The sequence below is a fragment of the Channa argus genome, chromosome 4 (assembly GCF_033026475.1).
Source record: "Channa argus isolate prfri chromosome 4, Channa argus male v1.0, whole genome shotgun sequence".
Classification (NCBI taxonomy): Eukaryota; Metazoa; Chordata; class Actinopteri; order Anabantiformes; family Channidae; genus Channa; species Channa argus.
Genome location: NC_090200.1, coordinates 16,897,623 through 16,918,378, shown reverse-complemented (window position 1 = coordinate 16,918,378; position 20,756 = coordinate 16,897,623). Strand labels below are relative to the sequence as shown.

The following is a 20,756-nucleotide window of genomic DNA, read 5'->3' as shown; positions in this document are numbered from 1 at the left end:
CTGAACGCCACCAGCCCTGTCTTTCAGTCACTATTATTTTCATGTGAGTAGGTCTGGTCACTTTCCTTTTGGTTGGTTTTTCCTACCCTCGTGCCCCTCTTAACCATCCTGACTGATAGCTGACTGCTTGCTAATGAACCAAGTGGATGGGTGGATATATGGATTGGCGATGGGTGGTTGTGTTGGGTGATAGTGGTGGAACAGAATCATGTGGTACCCAGAGGTTGTAGGGATTACGGGGACAGAGGCTGATAGGTCAGGCTGATTTATGATGGTTTTCATGTTCAATTGTGATGCAGTGGAACTAAAACAATAACACAGAAGCAGAGTAAGTGAGAGGAGGCCAGTGTAATGTTTATCAGTTCTATTTCCTATTTACAACAATTCTAAAATTGCACTTGCTGTCAGATTAATGATTAATTAAAGATTTTTCACACATTCTAAAAACTTTATTCTAAAATTCTAAAATCTTGGCGTGTCAGTTTGAAAAACAGACAATATCACATTTGAACATTGAAACAGTTTTTATTTCTGTTCATACATCTGCTTGAGAGAGTAGGATCCAAACTGCTTCTGATTGGTCAGCAGTGAGCTGATGTTGATGGGTGTTGTCAAGATTGACATTCTGGCATCTGATTTATTAAGGTGGCTTACAGAGACAACTGATCAGGCTAAGTTAAGCACTGTTCTCCTGCATGTCCTTTGGGTAAAGTCATCTACTCATGACAAAGACTTTTGGTGCTTTCTACACAGGCATTACGAGCATTTAGGTCTTTTCTGCTTGGCCTCAAAAGAATCCAGACACACGCCAGTTTCTGATCGTACTCAAACTTGGAGTATGTTCACACACATTCCACAAACGCACAACACAGAACGTGATGGCAGCTGTGAAGAGCAGCAACCTCACAAAGAAGCACTCCTTTGTTCGTTGTACAGGACCCAACAGGGAAAAAGGAAAAAATTTAACTGTTTTCTATTGTAAATGTAACTACTGATTAGTGTCAAGGATGTTGAAGCAAACATAGATTCCAAGTTTTAAAAAAGCCATACAGTCTTACCCTGGAGTTGTTAACTATGCGTGATCAACATTTAAGAGAAGGTTTGGTGAATCGAATAGGATTAGTAGTCTCTAAAAGATGTAATCTGAAACCAGATGTAAAGGTTACAGCTGACCAGTCAGGCACAGATTAATCCACCATTCTCGAGCAGCCAAAGCATAATTAGAAATAAAAAAATTCAGTTGTTTTCTCATTTTAGGTTGTCTAAATGATATTTCCTTGATAGAAAATTAAAAACTATTTTATTTTACATTGATCTGACTATTGATAAATTCATCTTAAAAACGTGTAGTATTTCAACACATTTAATGTGTGCGTGTGTGTGTGTTTGCATGTGTCCAGTTGCCAATGACATATGGAGTCATTACAGATACAGCCAAAGGCTTGCACACTTGCCCACAAATACATATTTATTTCATTAAGGAATGGGCAATTTAAACAATGCACACACACTCTGTTTCTCGCTCACTTTCTCTCTCCCTTGCGCACACATGGGGAAAGACCCTTGAGACAAAACCGATCAAGTCACGTGACATGTGATAGTGAGCGAACCACAGATTGATGACAGGAGTGAAAGAGGAAGAGCAGAGGAGTCTCCAATTAGACTGATAGAGCACTGACAGTGTTAATCTCTTTATAACGTCTCCCTATTGATCCACTAACACGCAGGATGAGTTGACTCGAGAAATGACACACATACACACTAACTGATGTGTGTACAATGTGTGTGCTGCATAACATCATACATGTTCTCAAGAGGAAGATATCTATGGGGCTTGAGCTCCTTGTTCTATTGACCCACATGCATATATTACACTCAAAGGGGATACCAACGGGGAACTGGATCTTTCTCTTTAAAGGGTGTGTTTGTTTGAATACTTTTGTACATGTCTATCTATCCTTTCCCTCTCATCTCTGGAGGACATAAAAAGTGATTATTCCATGATGAGAAATTTGTGTGAGCAAAGTTCATGGGTGCTGGAGATAACAAATTTCACTACTTCTTTTGGATTCCCTTAGGATTACTTTGCTGACTACATTCCACATACACTGTGTGTTTGTGCTTAGCTGCTTTTCTGCTGTATGTAACTACACAAAGGCAACACTGACGCACAGCTCAGTGATGCTTATTTTATTTCATCTTCTCGCTTCACTGCCCATTACTCTCATCCTAAATAAAGTGTACACCTGAAGCAAGACCTAGAGGCATTACGCTCCGACAAGGCAAGAAGAAGTGCATCATTTCTTGCTTCAGCATTCGAAAACATGCTAAATTGGGTTTTGGTTTTACAGTATATGAGCACCGAAATAATAGCCCTAAAAGCCATAAATGGGTTACTGCCACCATTTGTGTCAAGGTGGAGTAGAGGGTAATCTCCGAAGTATTTTTTTCTCAGGTTTACTACAGATGCCACTAAGAAACACAGTAACATTGCTCTACTTCTAAAGTAAAAAAATCCATTTGTATAACATCCAGACTTTTTTTTTTGACTATTTCTCTGATGCTGTTTACATGTGAAGAAAAAAAAAATAGGGTTCTGAAAATCACAAATCCAAGTCACATTTTTCCTCGTTTCATCTCTGCGGGTAAGAAAAGGCACATTAAAGCCAGATTATGGAGTGTAAATTTTGAGAGACTCTTGCATTGGCTCATCATGCTGTGATTCATTCACATAAATCTACCAAAGTGACTTTGATGCCAAAAGTGAGATACACAGATGAACTGTGGGGCATGTGAAGCTCAATGTGGCTGAGGAAGATAAATGCAAAAGTCATTTAGTCACTGAAAATCATACCAACAGCTCTTGGGCAAATCTGTCCAGGATGGCAGACAGCACAGATATAGCAAGTTTGATTCCTCGCCATATCTTTGAAGCCAAGTCTATCTCCAAACAGCCCGCTAACACTCCTCTTTGGATTAGATCATGGGCTGATCTGCAAATACCAATTACAGCGCTCACATGAACTGCCAAAGAAACAGCAAGGGGCAGACAGACAGACAGATGGGCAGGTGGGCAAATGAACAGGACAGAGATGTGACACAGACACTGACAATGTTGGCTTTAAAAGAAAAAGAAGAGTATGGCATACTGTGCATGAGGACGGAAATTGGCTAAAATTACGCTGAAATGAAGAGAAGGAAATGGGTGAATTGTAAAGGGTTGTAAAGTGAGGGAGGACAGGTGAGCAGATGGGTGTACTCGTGTGTGACAGCACCATCAGGTCATCCCAGTGGATTAACCCTTTCAGGACATGCACATGTGGAGGCTTTTAAGGGAGTCATGATGTTGAGCTAATGCTACGAGCTTCAATATGATTAAACAGATATAGAACATATACTTATGTTATAGTTGGTGGGGGATACACTGAAAGTTTATCTTTGGTTGCATAGGTTTGTACAAACAAGTAAAGCCAAGTGAGAACTGAAAAATAAAGAGATCCAGGGTGTTAAATAATCTCTAAACTCTTAGCAAGGAATGGGAGAGAAACAGGATTGGAAAGAGTGGAGAGGCTCTATATTTCAGTCCATCCAGACTTCAGCAGTCTGTGAATATGGTTCTAAATGTAAGCAGCCATCACAAAATCACTCTCCTCTTCTTCCAGAATTGCAGTCATGCCTTTATAAATATTAATAACACCATTACAGTTTCTATATTACAGTGCTTCCCTTATCCAGCAAACACACATGAACTCCCAACAGAACATAAACGCATAAATTCCCGGTCAAAACAAAACCTTTTTTCCTCTAACATCTCAGACAGCAGGGAGACATATCTCAGGGTCCATTACTGTGTTAACAAAGGCACACACACATGCACATACATAGTTTTCCTTTCTTATTAGCTTTTTCTGTGTGGTAGAGACACAGATAATCCCTGTCAGAGAGATGCTGAGCATTGTGTACTTAGAGACAACAACCTTAGAACTCCCAAAGGATTGGGTATACTAACACGTGTACAACAAGAAGAACTGTGAATTACCACTTTCAGATATTTAGCCAATTCAACGAACAAACTGAAGCCAGTTCCTCCCTTGCACCTTTTTTCTGTTCCATCTTTTCTTTCCTAAATTAAGAGGCCAGTGGTTTGTACTGAAGGGAGATAGGCACCACTGTGAAACACTGAGTCATTCTTTCAAAGCCACCCCTTGTTAATCAGTGCACGGTCTCTCTCTCTCTCTCTCTCTCTCTCTCTCTCTCTCTCTCTCTCTCTCTCTCTGTCTCTCACACACACACACACACACACACACACACACACACACACACACACACACACACACACACACAAACACACATGCACAGAATGCAAACTGATACTCCAGTTTTCAGCAGAGCTTAAACAATTTAATATACCATCTGAGGCCCCCTGCATCTCCTGCACTGTCCCAGCATTCTGCCTAACGCCCCTAGCAACGCCAGCAGCTCGGTAACTTCTCAGTTCGAGTTCTAGCATCACCACGGTGACCGCGGCATGGACAGATTCATTTCAGCACTCCAGCAGCTTGTAAGACACACTATCTTCTTATATGCAATTTTGGTGATGGATTCCTGTGGAGGAAGCAGCAGTTGGGATGCTCTGCAATCCCCATGGTAACCTACCCGCGTCCTCATTGGAGACAGCAGTCCCTCCATGGCTGATTCAGTTGGTTCCAGTGGGCTTGGGTCCCCTCAGCTCTGACAGTGTATTATCCCAGTTTGCAAATAGATCCTGTTAGAAACGGTGTCTCATCCTCAGAGTGAACATCTCTTCTACAACGCAGCTCCCTACCCACCCAGAGAGCCCTGTGCACTGACAGGCACACGGAGAGACTGTGTGTGTGTGTGAGTGTGTGGGTGTGTGCGAGTGAGTGTGTGTGTGGGGGTCTGTGACATGCACACAGGCACATAGGCACCACACACTGGGAAGCAGGAGGAGAGAGGGCAGTGCCAAACTCCCAGTGCTTCTCCTCCTTCCGCCGACCTGTCACTTGATGTGTGATCTTCCTCTACGAAGCACTGTGGTTTCAATGTACAATGGACAGTCCCTCGGTCTCTCTCTCTCTTCTTTCTCCCCAGCTTCTCATTCTCTCTGACTCTGCCTGTCTCACTCTCTCTCACTCTCCCTCACTGCCTCCAGCTACATTTGTTCCCTTCAATGTGGCAAATGATTGCAGGTCTTTTTTTTCTAGTGCTCTCCCCTCTGCTTGCACTCTTCTCTCTCTCTCTGTCCTTTCTCACCCTCTCCGCTTCCCATAATGCTTCTTTTTCTGTCCTCCTGCTCACTGTCAACTCCTTGTTCCCGCCCAAGCCCCAAGCCGGGGGGCGGGTATCAGACAAAATGTACATTTAGTGTGTGTTTGTGTGTGTGTGTGTGAGAGAGAGAGAGAGAGAGAGAGTGAAAGAGAAAGAAACACAGAGAAAGGGCACTCTTGGGCCCACTATTGTCCCTCCAGACAATAGTGCCTCTTAATTGCCTAGCAACCTGATCACCCTCGATTCTCTTAATAGACAAGGCATGAGTCACCCTCAAAAACTCAGACACTCACAAAAATCTTGCCCCTCCTTGCCACACATGCCCACATGGCTACAACTGGAGCATAACATGCTCCATATATCTATAACATGCGACATGTCACCTGAATAACTCTAGACTCTTGTAATGGTGGTTGAATGACATGTTGCATTGTGCAGAGGCGTTTGCTCCTTCTATGCAAAGCAACAGGCAAACTGAGGTATATACGGTGATGGATGCTGTATGTGCATCTTTGTGCATTTGTGTGTTTATCTTCCTCCTTATAAGTGGAGGAAAACACAGGCAAAATAATCACCTCTGTTCTGAGCTGCATCTCACCGTTTCCATGGCAACAATGTCCACCATAGGGCAGGAGAAGCTGTGAGGCCATTAAAAACAGAAAATAATAAATAGAACTGGTGCATTCCTGTGCCTGATGCCTGTGTCAGTCGCAGTTGTTGGATGAGGTGAGATGACACTAGTGGTTGAAGAGGCTGTATTCTCACTGCAACAAGACTCTCCGCCTGAACTGCATGACACCAAGTACAAGCACTTTCCCTCCCTCCCCAGCTTCTTTTCTATCTCAAGTATTTTTAGCCTGACATCTCTATACTGACCCACTTAGACCAAAAATGCCCCAAATTAACCAAATTAACTGTGATGGATGCCTCATTAGCCTTTATCCAAAGTAAAACATATCCTAAGCATGGCATGTCCTTTGCACACACAACTATTATACACTAGTCACTAATAGTAATGACCTTCACATACGAATGTAAAAACAACAAGAAAGAGTTTCCCATAGTATGATTATAAAAGACAGAGTTGGAGACCCGGCTTGCTAAGCAAGTAGTTCACCATCGTCTTTGGTTACTGAGTCATCAATCTCCATTAAAATAGCAATAGCAAATAGCAAGTGTAATTATTCTATGTCTTACACTTATATTAGACAGCCTTCAGTTGTGGAAAACATCACCATCTTTTAAAACAAACAAAAGATTTGGTGTTAAAATACATGTTAACAGACTTTGAAATACCCACAGCTTCTGGTCATTGGCTTCCTCACTGACGAGTCAAAACTTATGGTGACTGATTGCATGGATGAAAAAGCAGGAACCTGCTGTTGCATAGCAGCATTAATCGCAGGCTGGCCTCTATGACACAGACATCTTAACACAACAATCTGTGGACAGATCAATAAAATTCAACCTGCACAGACATCCTGTACAAGGTGTGTACAGCGATGAAGACAAGGGAGTATCAAACTACGTTTTAGATGCAAACCTTAATATTGTATAAAACATGGAGACTTTACTTCTTAAGGGCGCACATGCAGGGCAACATGATCTTGAATGCATGCCATACACACAAAAGCTTTGTTTCTGATACTAGAATCTGAAATTTGATGGCAATATGCATAATCATTGAGCTAATTAACATCTAATTAAAATGAACCACCATGAACAGGGTTCATAGTCATGCATTTCATTTATAAAGCACATTTGAACAGTAGATTTCCCACAGGAGAACATGCTTTGGTCCACTTCACCTTAGAGACAGCACACACCCCCACAGGCACAGATATCAAGGGCAAACACACAGATGATTGAACACAGACACATACACCTTCTATCAACTCCTAAGTCTCTCACGTGTTGGTAATGTAAGAGTTGGATAAATGCCACAGAGGTCACTGTAGGGAGGCAGTAGGAATTATTTGAATGTTATTATTCAGCTGACCTCTGACATCTGAGCTGCGGTAGAACCAATTGCTGACAATTCCCAGTTTACCTTTTCACCAAACAATGCTTCGTTGGTTGCTTACTATATTTGATTACGCTCTCTTTTTCTAATGTTGGTTAAATAAACTACATTGTTGCGTTAGCTTGAGGTAGAAAGCACAGGCCAAACTGGATTTTTGACAGGGCAGAAGTTTTGTTTTAAAGATGAAGAACTACTGGAGATGTGCTTTTTTTTTGCATGTGTCTGGCAACATACAGCCCCATATAACACCATGACACATTACTGCTGAGAGTGATTGTGAACCTGCCAGCAAATCCCAGATTCACACACACACACACGCAAACAGACACACACACACACACATGCATGCATGTATTGTGCACTCTTATACACCAAACACTTGTCCCTTCCCCCCAACCCATCTCAGTCACTAATAAATGTGCACATAGCCATACATAAAGCAGAGAATTGATAGATGGTATGTAGGGGGTGATAACCATTAAAATCACAGGACAATACCACACTGTGCAATGCAAACTGCAATATACTACACATTACCCTTAAACCCACCCCCTCCCCCTCTGTCTTCCCATCCCTCTCCTCCTATTTCCCTCACTCCTCCTCACCCCTGTCCCTGTTGCCCCAGCTGGACCCCAAATTAATCCCTTGTGAGTTTTCACATCATACATACGTGACACACCTTGGTCAGAGTACACTGGTTTATTATTCTAAGACCTTTTGGTTCATGTTTGCTCTACATCGTTTGGTTTTGTATATTAAATTTTTTATTCTTCCTACAGTAAGTTCTGACGGTTGTAGCCAATTGTAACCATTTTGAGCACATGTACAGTATGAAGACCACATCATGGACAAATGTAAAAATGGTGTGTAATTTTCTGTGGCTGTTTGTGTTTCCACTGAGAGCTACAATTATACTGCAAAAAGCAGACGTCCAATGGGCTGAGGTAATTAGCCGCTGCTAAACAGACTGTAACTTCATGGGGAAACAAAGGAATTAATTGCAATGATTATCAATTAAACTACATCACAGCAAGAAAATGAGTATTAGAGGTTGACTTCTTTCTTTTAGAGCTTCTCCAACTCACTACTTCAACCTGATGTCTCTTTGTCTTATAATCTGTTGTCCCATCTGCCACATTGGCAGTTCCAATACTTTACTGTTTATTTAGCCAGGGTATTTTGTTTGCTTTTTGATATTCAATAATAGAATTTCATCTTGAGAATATCCATTTGTATGTATGTGTGTGTGTGTGTGTGTGTGTGTGAGAGAGAGACCTAAAACATGACAACAGAAAAGACAAAGCTGACCTTGTCTAGTAACCCAGTGGACTAACAAAAGCAGGTTGGCAAAGAATAGCACAGTAAACAAGAAAAAGTGGAAAGTTATATTCATTGTTATTCACCGTTTTCACCCAGGTATTGGGTTGGCTATTGTGTAAAACCCTGTCACAGCATTGCACCAAAATCAATGCCACGAGAGAGGGAACTGCTGCTGAGACTCAAACACTGGACTGGGACTTGTTGTCTTCACAGACTAAAAGTATTGACTCGCCAGGAATTGGACTGACAAGATTTGTACATGTTAACAATCAGTGTCAGTACTGTGTGTCAATAATGGGTGGTCCGATGGAAAAATAGATAGACTGGTCCATATTTTGATGATTGGGCGTGAGTTTTAGTTAGTGGCATCCATGTTTTATTGTCCTGGAGCAAAAACGAAAATAAAATGTTTTGTTTTGCAGTGTGTCGTTTTTCAGACAGTATTAATCTACAGTGATCACGTACCACCTTTGATTTAAGCATCCACATTCACAATGCTGACAGATATATGTGGCTCGGTATGTATCTGTTGGATTAATGTGGAAAGCAAAGAAGGATGTTAATTATAGTATAAATCAATTAACCACATTATCATCATTGAATATTTAAAATCCCCTTTCCTGGTGGAGACTTTAAGTAAGCTGAAGTAAAGTGGAAGGTGTTAATCCAAGAATTATTCAAGCAGTGGTATAATCTTAAAAGCTTACGCATATACTGTAGATCTGAAGACTGAGGGAGGTTTGTGCCTGGTCTAAGAACGTTCAGCAAGATTTTATCCCAATTGGTTACTCCTGTTTGGTGTCGGACTCGTAGCCAAGGTTAAGATTTACTTTGATATATTGGAGTGTGAAACTACTTTAGCCCATTCCTAGAGCCAATGGTAGTGGCCATGTTTGAGAGAGCCAGTCTGATTCTTGCCAGACGGAATTTGTCTGACATCCAATCTAAAGTTCATTAACCAGCAATCCTGGGAAACATGCTGCACATGCACATTAATATACTGTACCAAATCACACACACACAAACACACACACATGCACACACACATGCACACACAGAAATTGTTCTTCACTAATATACACAGAAATATACATTTGCTATGTATGGTTGCCCTCAGTGGCCTGCAGTCCTGGAAGTAGTTAAAGGGAAAGCCCCTCTTCTCTCACACCTCACCACATCTCAGAGGGAGGAACATCTTATCTCCCTACTGCAGAGAGACAGAGAATTAGAGACAGAGAAAGATGGATGGAAGACGGTAATGTGAGCCGAGTTTTGAGGCAGAAGGACATAAGGGATTGAAGGAGAGTGGGCAAAGGAGAATAGCAGCAACAAAGAGAAAGAGAGAGGGAGAATATTTCAATCTCATTACCATAACTTTGATGGGGCAAAAAAAGGTCTTTGTGGTTCCACTGATTAGTAATGTGTTGTTTTAACCAGATTCAACTCAAACATAACCATCAGGCATTCACATTTTTTCAACAAAAATGCATCTTATAGCATCAAAGGAGCTTCTGCATTCACAAATTAGCACTAATATTCAGACACTTTCTACTCCCCACATACTGACTGTGTGCCCTAATGTTTTGATACCAGCACCATAAAATATTTTACCCACATTTAAATGTGTGACAAGTGTAAGCAAAGTGGTTTTATTCATCGTGAGCCACAGTATGAGCATGCCTGATGCTATGAAGTCGCTCCAATATGGTCTCCTAGCAACTGTTGTCAGGGGCGACCGGCATTCTGTGCAGACAGCTCACAGAGCTTTATAGAGACAGAAAGAAAGACACGCAGAGTGACAGCGTGGTTCAGAGTTTACCATGGCAAAATTATAGTTTGTTGAGTCTTTATAGTGTTAAGAGTGACACGATCCTTGCAGGCCTAAACCAGATTCATCTAACATCATGTGTCATCGAGCTTTGCATGTTAAGCATAATGATCTTGATTGCAGACACTGGCACCCACTGAAATCTGACCCATTTTTGTGTTTCTGACACATAGTGCAAATTCACACACATGCCTAAAGCATGGTGAGACATTCAATAGTGCTTGAACTAGTGCTGATGTCCACCCATATTGACACACTGCCCTCTAGTGCTAAACCCCAAAGAAAATATCCTCAACTGAAATTAAATCTTCATATTGCAAAATTTAAAGAGATGTAATATTACAAATGCAATATAGTTCTTCATGAATAATGTAAGAATCCATGCAGGGAAGATGCAATAATAGGAAAGATGATGAAAACACTGAGTTCAGTCGTCTATCTCCATATTGATAAGATGTCTATTTTCAACACTTACTGGAAAATTAATACTGATCTTTTTTAATCACATTCATCTCTTTGTTGTCTTGTATCTTTGATCTGACAATAATTGAATGCTTTTCCAAGAGTCTGTGGCACTAACATGCATTAACATGCTGTGAAGAAAATGGCAGGATATCTTGGACTGAAATTATTCTTATGTTTCAGGATGCGATAAAGAAGCTGACACAATTCAGAGCTCATAATAGAACAGTGCTGATGGTAACGGCTGGTTTTCACTGATATCAAACAGCAGGATGTGGCAAAGAATGTGAATTGTCTTCTAAACTATTACAAATTTTCTGCAAACGTTAGTGTTGTTGAAGGCAAAACAGTGGATATGTATTTTCAACACAGGAATACCTTTAACCTAATGTAGATAACTATTTGTCCAACAGTTTTCAACAGTTCACCATATTTGTTTTTCACATCAAAGAGGGATTATATAGATTTTCTTTTGAGTGCATAAGTTAAACTGATGAGTAGCAGTAAAAATACAGCATGATACATGAAAGATGACTTACTAATGTACACCATGAGGTACAATAATTGTATAGATTTTAGTGTTTCTGAAGAACCAAACGCAAAGAAACAGACAGCAGTAAAGTCAAAAATGGATATGGATAATATATTTTTTGTCAACAGAAAACAGAAAGCGACTGACTTTCTGGAGTAATTCAGTCTAATCTTTTAATGCAGTAGTCACACATTGTTATACCACTGTTTGTGAGATAGAGATGGAACTGTAGAAGAAAACTGACAAAAAAGTAAAATGAGCAAAACCACACCTGGATTCTGTGATTTTGTTGGTTTAAATGGGTGCATAACCTGAGATGTGGTGTGGGTATGAAGTAATATGTACAGCTTTGGCCTGGTGTGTATCTGTGCTGTAGTATTTTATGTATTACAAAGAGGAATATTTTGGGCTAAGCTGTTGTAAAACTTAAAATTACCTGCTCTAAAATCAGGCATCAGTGAGTCATATCAACCTATGAGTAACACACAGCTGCAATTAATTAGTGTGTGTGTGTGTTTCTCTGTTTGTAAATGGTAACTGGCTCACAAGGACATGACATTTACAGTAACATGCTGAAGCGAAGCATCTACTGATGACCTTCCCACTCCCTGACCTGCTTGCAGCTGCAGGGGTCACATTTTAACTAAGCACCTAAACTCAATAAATGCTATATAAAGGATAAGTCAAAACAACATCCAGGAACCAAAAAAGCCTTGGGCAAATTCTTGGAGCATAATTGCACAAATGCACAAATAATTTACACTCCTCCTATAAGGTCCGACATTATTTGGATCTGATTCAATAGTCTTCATCTCCCTCTAGGGGTAAAGAAGAGAAAGTACAACCAACAATCCACCGCCTGCGCCCCCCTTCTTCTGCTATGTCCTGCTTTTACATCAAATGTCTTGTTGCTGGTCTATGGGGAATCAGCTATAAAAAAAAAAAAATGTGACGGCGGGCCTTCTTTCATGTATCAAAGTGGAATCACTTTCATATTTAAAACACCATTTGTCCTTACAGACACCCACATCCCAGTTGTCATAAAACATGCACAAAGCGTAAACAAATATGTATTCTAGTACTAGCATACATATTACTAATGTCACTGCTTTGTCAGTGCATGTAATAATATTTTTTTTCCCCCACATTATTTAATTGTGTTTTGGGTAGAAATATAAAATTGATATATTTATTTACTTTTGTACTTAGTAAAAAATAGAAAAAAAAAAGAAATGTTTTAAAAAGTTTTACAGTAACACAGCTGTTGTTAGGACAACCAAGGTCACACTTTAGTCTGTGAGAGGAGATGCACAATAGATGGTGCAAAGCCAGTCTCTGAGCTGAAGCAATTCAGTACAGATTCAAGCATTTCTCTGTTAGTGGCTAATATTTTCTGTACATTTGTTAGGAAGTATACAATCTTTGAAAAACACTTTAAAAAATGTATTTTCCAAGAGTTTTGCAGAGAGTAATATTGACCAATATGTGAATTAAGAGCCAGCCACTCTCTCCAGACACCAATAAAAAATGTGTAAATTCAAATCAAAATGAAATATCTTCGTATTGATTATTTTTGAATGAATGTGCTTTTATAATAATGAACATTTCCATGAGTAATCAGTTAATATGCAGGGTATTTTATCATCATGGCTAATAATTTTGTGCAACTAATTATAATATCAGCTTTCTAAAGATACAGCATTGCTCCCAAAACCGGAGCCTTGACATTGAACATAAAAGAAGCTTATTTAAAATGCTGGCTTGTTACTGTTTTTGTTTCCACCAGCTGTGTGAGAAAAGATCTCCTAAAGTAAAATTGGAATGTAGTCCTAAATTTTAAATGTTTCTCAAATACCACAATAGTTACATTTCTCCAAAACCATGCAACAGGTTTTGTAAGCACCCACATCCTGATTTGCAAACTGGCCAATTATTTCACTAAAGCAGTATTGGGTCATTCACCCCTACTACCATTTGCAAATATAAGTCAACTGTTTTATTACCAACAAAACACAAGCTACATATTACATGGCAGAATTGTGACTTGGTATTGTGTGATGCTGTGACTCCAAATCTTTTTAGTTCAAGAAAAGTTAGTTCAGAAACCTTTTATATTATGGTACATTTATAAAGTCATTCAATTATTTTTCCTGTAACAGCTGTGAAAAAGCTAGCTCTTCATTATGATGAGAACCTGCTCTCTGTTAACACACTCCATATGGACGACAATCATTCCCACTGGGACCTGTGTCAACCAGAGTGTAAATCATGCACAGAGCACACTGCAGTGTATACATAAACACACACACACATGCAATTATACTCAAAGGCAATGACTTACACACAAAGGGAGCGAAAAAGGAAGTTAGAGGCAGATAGAGTGTTTTTTCTACTCAGACATCTGCTCACTCCCAGAGACAGATGGCGAGCCAATCAGACCGCCTGCTGCCGCTGCTTCTCCCCGCCTCCCATGCCACCCTGCTGCCCCTCCCCTAAACCTGCATCTTGGCACATATGACAGGTGACATCTTGCAAATGTGACACTGCCACTGGCCTGCAACATAATTTATGTATTCATTACAGTAAAACTAGCCTGTAGCAGATAAGTTAAAAAAAAAGAGAATTCATCCCAGCCCACTTTACCTAATTTTTTACCTCATAAACTTACAGTACAATCTTTGCATGAATAGTTCACATAGGTCACTGTTAACAAGAATAAAAAGCAGTGGAGTATCCTTACTGTCCTCAGCCTCTGCTGGTAAATTCAGTGCAGCTACCATGCCCAGAGGCTTGCCTCAGATTCTTCATGATTGATTAAACTAGAATACACTGAGCTTATTGTGTTTTGATGCTGCGACTCCGCACAGAAACCCCTCATTTATCTACACTGAAAGGTTTATTTCCATGGCAGCTTGACCTTCTAAAGGGGACGGCCGTCACATAAATGTCATATGTGTGTTTGGCTGCAGGCAATATCCTGCAAGCCAACTGGAATAAAAAGAAAATATTTTAAAGCTGCTGCAGGAATTTCACCAAAACATCATTTTGTTTGGAAAGCACTGATTGACGGGACCATATAGCGGGTCGTGTGCAAGTACACAGGTTGTGTGTAAACGTAGGACTGTGTTGGCAAGGGGAAAGAAAAATGCAGGTCTTTCTTGTGTTGCTGTACAAGCAAAAGAATGGTAAATATATTACAGTGAAATAATTTAACACATCTCATACGCATCTCAGCTCATACATTGCAGCAACCCAAGAATTACATTTAAGTGGAATCATTTTATCTGAGTAATTCCAGCATCCCCCCCAGAGGCAGCCAGAACAAACATGCAGGGCTGTAATCAACATCAGGATGAAGGTAGAGAGACAGAGCAGAGAGAACCACTGGAAGACCTTGATGAGCATCTGCCAGACTGCACACACTGGGTCACGTCCTGCTCATTAATGGCTGATTCATTAACCCCATTCTTTAGATCACCAACACAAGCTAAGCTCGGATGATGTCCTGGCTCACAGTCTTTTGGTCATTAGACACACATGAAAGAGTCCAGTGAGAGCCTGACGTAATCATTACCATGCAGGGGGGTGCACTGCTCGTGCGCACGCATGCTAGCACACAAACACACACACACACACCACACACACACACACACACACACACACACAAACAAGCACTGCAAACACTTAACACATTCAGATCCTCCTTTGGTTACAAACACAAATGACCACAGTTGAGTGAATAGATCTTCTGGTGTAGTCAATTAGAATTGTGGCACCTTCACCTCTGCAGCTCATCAATAGTCCCTTAAACTGGCTGCAGTGTAAACAGCTTAGAAGATTTAATGTTATGCTGTGGTCTCCCAGATGCATACACTCACACACACACACACAAACACACACACACAGCAGGAACAGGGAGGCGCCTGCTGAGCCACACGTGCTCCGACCTAATTCGCAGCCTGATTTAGGGTGTTGTTTTCTAGCCACACAGTTCCCTTCGCTGTATTTAGTGAGTCTGATGTGGATATGGAATTCATCGATGAGGGGCTGGCTCACGAGCTTCCTTTAATCTTGCATTCCAAACGCATCACCATACGTGCTTGGTGCCCATGTGTTTAACCAGAGTGCAGACTTCATGTTAACTATTGAAAATACGACAATACCACAATACCACAATGTATCCTTCTAAATCATCCAAACCCCCCAGCAACCACTTATCCCCGGCTCCACTTGGCTAGCGGGTCATAACACCCACATCGATTGGCTAGAGGGTAAAATTATCAACTGGCGGGCTGCCTCTTCTAGCCTCGGCCTTGGACAAGCTGTTACTCAGTCTAGCTCGCCAGAGATCTCGTCCGATAACACTGATCTCACCAACTTACCCACAAAGCCATGGAGAACCATGTAAACGAGTGGAAAAGAATGGGGGGCTCTGACCATGTTTCCCACGTGGTCAGAGCCCCCCATTCTTTTCCAAAGTGGAAAACCTTCTTTAACTCACTGGCTGATCACTTTGAATACCTGGTCATGTCCTTTAGCCTGACTAATGCCGTGGCTGGATTCCAGAATTCGGTCAGCGATGTATTGGGAGACAGGTTTGTTTTCATCTGCCTGGACGACATCCTTATCTTTTCGCCCTCTAACACATCACAGATATCAGAAAGGTTCTAAGATCATCTGTTCATAAGAAGTGTGTGTTTCTCTCGCCCCCCGACTCCTTCCTGGGGTTTATTATCTCCTTAGTGAGCATGGAGATGGAAGGTGGAAGAGTGCAGTGAGGGACTGGCCCAACCTTCTCTCGCCTCAAAGACGATGTAATAAATCAATGAAATCCACCCTGGAGCGAAAATGCTCTGATGATGCACCTTTGATCTAAGTCAGGCCATTCAGTAATGTTATGATGGAAGTTTTAATGCTAAACATCACACAATCAAAGCTCCTATAAGCAACAATTGCATTGCTTTTTAAAAGAACCATGGGTTTGGCATTCCCATAACATGTAAGAGATGCCTCATTTAATTCATGTTAACTGAACATTTTTTAACAAACACACTGTGCTGATTCTCTAAACTGCTATGGATTTAAGTTGTGCTCAAAAGCACAAAAAAATCTATAGTCAATTGTGTCAGTTAACACCGTCAATTTCCATTTCAAAATAAAACCAGTAGATCGAATCCAACTAAAATGTTGAGGTGTGTAAAAGGCTTTTGTGTTGTGAAGTAAAAGTGTTTCTTTCCTCCCTGCAGCAACTCCAGAGCATTAGTTTGCTGACATCAGCAGTACCAGCTCCTAACATCACTCAACCATGACTGTTCTGCAGTCAGACTGCAGTATTAAGGCAATGATGAACTGTAAAATTCTAATTATTATTTATTATTGTTGGGAAAATGACATAAGCAAGAAGAAAACTCGGACAAGATAATGAGACAGAGGCAGATAATGAGAGAAGAGCAGGGAAAACATATCAGTATTGAAATAAAATCTGTGTTTGTGTTTCTCATTCAGAATAATTGACTATAAATAAGGGTAGAAAGATGGGTATACATTTTTCTATCTTTGAGGTTACTTTTACATCAGGCAATAATATGCATGTGTCTGCTTTGTGTAGGGATTAATTTTCTGTATTTCTGTGTGGGTTATGTGGGTTAAAAGACTGTTTGAATAACACTGTTAATGTTATTCAAAGGTTATAAGATGTGAACAACTAACAAAACTCTATGCGCCAACTGGGTGTACATGCAGACATTTATACAAACTGTTACTTATCTCTTCCCATCTGCCATTGTTACACAGCACTAAACAACTATCTATGTATGATGTCATTCTGCTAACCCTCCCCCAAACAGTTCAACCCACCTCCATTTGTACATTTGCTGTTGTATCATAGAGGGCATCAGATCAGCAATGGAAAATACAATAGTAATCTAATATGGGGAAAAATTATGTCTGAAACCTGAAAGCAAGCCATGTTTCATTGCCTGGTCTACTACATGAATATTCCAAGTGTTTATAGGGATACGTTTTATAAGGCTGATGCCCACTTCAATTAAGTCACATGTGTGTACACAGACTGAGTACATCACGTCATAGAGCAATGATTTGATTAGTGCTGAATGAATCATCTGACTTGATCACACCGACTCATCTGGTCTCCATCCTGAGTGACAGGATAATTGAATGAAGGGCAGTAACGAAGAGACATGGACGCCAACATAAAGGGCAATTTGAGGTCATTGTTTTGGTGGTGCCTCTCTTTCTGTGGATTTACATGTTCGCAAATGGATGCTTGGCTCAGTGTAAGTAACACTTCCATCATGAGGTTATCAATCTGAGTTCACACACTGGAAGCTTTATAAAGGCGGTAGTTGTTTTGGCAGGTACGCGATGATGTCATCTGCAAAGCCCAAACTTTATTTTTTTTGCAGAAAACAAAACTCAGAAGTGGCTATATATCATTGAGGAGCAGTAACGTTGTGAGCTGTATGCAGAGCAGTAGCTTCTGTGTGTGTGTGTGTGTGCGTGTGTGTGTGTGAAGATAACAACTTGCCCTGCTTCCTCCCAGTTTTTTTTTTGCAGGGGCCAGATAGCAACGTTCATATAGACTACTGCCCTTTCAAATGGAAAATGACAATCATCTGAGAGAGACAAAAAACATTAGCCAGATCAGAATACTGGGATAAACTGTGCTCCCATTTTTGACAGTCTAATTCCCTTTTCTAATTATAACTCCATGTGACACATCATAAGCATGTGTTGAATTTAAGATAAATCCTGGATTAGCTGCGTGAAAAATCTCAACCTTCTGAATGAAGATGGATTTAGCCTGTTATTTACCTCCTGTACTCATTAACATGTATATTATTTTAAAACCCACTTTTAATTAGATGCAACTTGGTATATATATCTCGAAGGCACCTCTTCTTGGAGCCCCTAAAACTGCAACTAATAGGCTCAATAATAAGTGTGGCAAAAAAGACAGTGGCCCTCAATTTCTATGCAATTAAGAGCACACATTTTAGTGGAGGTTGAACTGAAAATGGAATGAATTGTATGTTATCACACACGGTTCAATAGCTACATATGAATATGGGAGACGTCATATCCTTGAAATAGAGATCTCAGCAGTAGCGCTATCATCCCTAGTGAGGTCAAACGATTCCATCTCATTTGTGAGCCATTCCAATCTCAGATGACAGCGTGTCTCTGTCTGTCTTAACTGGAGACCAACTTGTTATCGATCTCTCCATTCTCCTCTAAAACATGAGACCATCAGACCAGGAAGCAGAGAGAGATGCCATGTCTGTCTGTGAACATGTCCATGCTTAATTGAGCCAGAAAAAAAAAGTGCATGTTTATAAAAGAGTTTAATTCCCTGAAGACTGATTCAATGATTTCTCCTCCAAGTCATACTTCACTGATCCATCCATAATTAAATTAAGATAGTGGCCATAATTCTCATAAAAGTCTCCCCCACTTGTTTCCATTTCTATGACAGACATTCAGCTTTACAGCTAAAGTACTGTAAGTATGGGCCAAATCATTAGTTACAGACCAGTAGAGCCCAGAGGAGAACTAAAAGACAACTTACTGCAATCATTTATTTGTGCATACCACAACAAGAGGATGGCAAAAAAATTATGTGATTTTCCTGTTGGAGGTAACTGCATAAGGTCAAATGCTTGAAATGCAAAAGCTTCAAAATGCTTGAGTTTGGTGAGAAATTATTTAAAGCAGCTCCTTAATTACTGCAGGAAATAATCACTTATTCACCTGAAATATTAATACAGAGACAGGAAGAATGATAAGTGTTAATCTCAAACACAAACACATGCACACACACACACACACACACACACACACACACACACACACACACACACACACACACACACACACACACACTCCATAAGCTCCCATTAATAATTAAGATAGATTCAAGCTCTGAGCATGTCAGCGTGAATACAGATGCCATGGGTTTTATGAACAAATCACTGAGCTCTGAAATGAATTATGTGGTGTCAGTTTTGTTCAGCATATATTTTAAAGAAATGTCACTACAGAACATACTGTATTTAAATCGTGGTGTTCTTGAGCCTTGGCAAGTTTATGAGCCACGAGTAAACGTGAGAAAGAAAACATCAAAATACTGGTGTTTTGCTCTTTGTAATAACCTGAAGCATTTCCAAATGAAAAACTGATGGTGTTGGTTTCTAGTCATAAATGGAACATTGACATTAAAAAGTTGTGACGTAAGCTAGTTTGCCTGTGTGTGTTGGGACGACAGAAGAAATTCTGATGTGACAAAAATGCCTTTTAGAGCTGTCAGCTATGACAGTAAGTGCACTTGTAAAGGAATGCCCCCTATAATAATGCTACATATGGACAGGCATTGCAAAATGGAGTCAAGGGACATCAACTGTCTGCCAGAGGTATTAGCTGATGCTCAGCAGATGAACCCAGTGAGGTGCCAATAGGGACAGGATCATGACCACTCTCAAAGGTGACAATATTTGTTGTGGCATTCTACTTTTTAGAATAAAATGGCAACTTTTCTAGTTCATTCCTCCTCCATGTTTTACTGCTCTCGTCACACACTTCCATTTTCACTGTCCTCTCTTTGCCCTGTCCGACATCTCTTCTCCCACCTTGCTCTTTTGACTGCTGCCTCTATTACCTTCCCCCCTTGAGTGAGGTGCATGGCCTATCGCCATAGTAACAGACAGTCATGACAGGTGGAGATAGCAGGTAGTGCGACGATGCATGACTCCTCTTGGGACTGCAGAAAGCCAACACTATAGAATGAGAATGAGCAGGGCATGCAGTCTCTTACAGAGTCACTCTGCACAACATTCAATTCATTGACAATTATCATAAAAAGGGATCCATGCCTTATCTGTATTCTACGCACGCAGCAAAGACACACTCCCATTGTTGCACTGTGCAGCAGGACAGAGGGGCAAGAGGAGTTCAGAGGATGTGTGTTTCTATTTCATGACTGTCAAAGAGCAGCTCAAAGAGAAAGCTAGTTGGTTTTAATTACACTAACAAGAACCTACAAATCCTCTGCAACAAGGGCTTCATCAACATTTTATCTGTACAAAGTAGATTCATTGAGAAATTATCAAATGCTGATCTTGCACGTACACGCAGAACAGCATTTTATCAACCTTTTGATAAAAGCACACAGTGCCAATATAGATGACTCCTTTAATTTTAAAAATACATACTACATCCATATGCACCATGCACAGACGTGTTTAGCAGTGCACTTCTCCCATAAGGGACTTCTCCCATACTTGACC

The 20,756-nt window shown here is 40.5% G+C and overlaps 1 protein-coding gene across 2 annotated transcripts in view; it reads right to left on the bottom strand.

Moving 5' to 3' along the window:
* Positions 1–20,756, bottom strand: part of frmd4a (FERM domain containing 4A) — a 95,847-nt gene that overhangs the window by 74,721 nt on the left and 370 nt on the right. Inside the window, exon 1 of one of the 2 annotated variants that reach the window (XM_067500087.1) lies at positions 4,657–5,224. The exons of the other annotated variant lie outside the window; for it this stretch is intronic. Coding sequence (XP_067356188.1) covers positions 4,657–4,689 — 33 coding nt within the window. The 5' untranslated portion in view covers positions 4,690–5,224. Of the gene's footprint in view, positions 1–4,656; positions 5,225–20,756 lie in introns of those variants that run through there. 2 annotated transcript variants of the gene reach the window in all.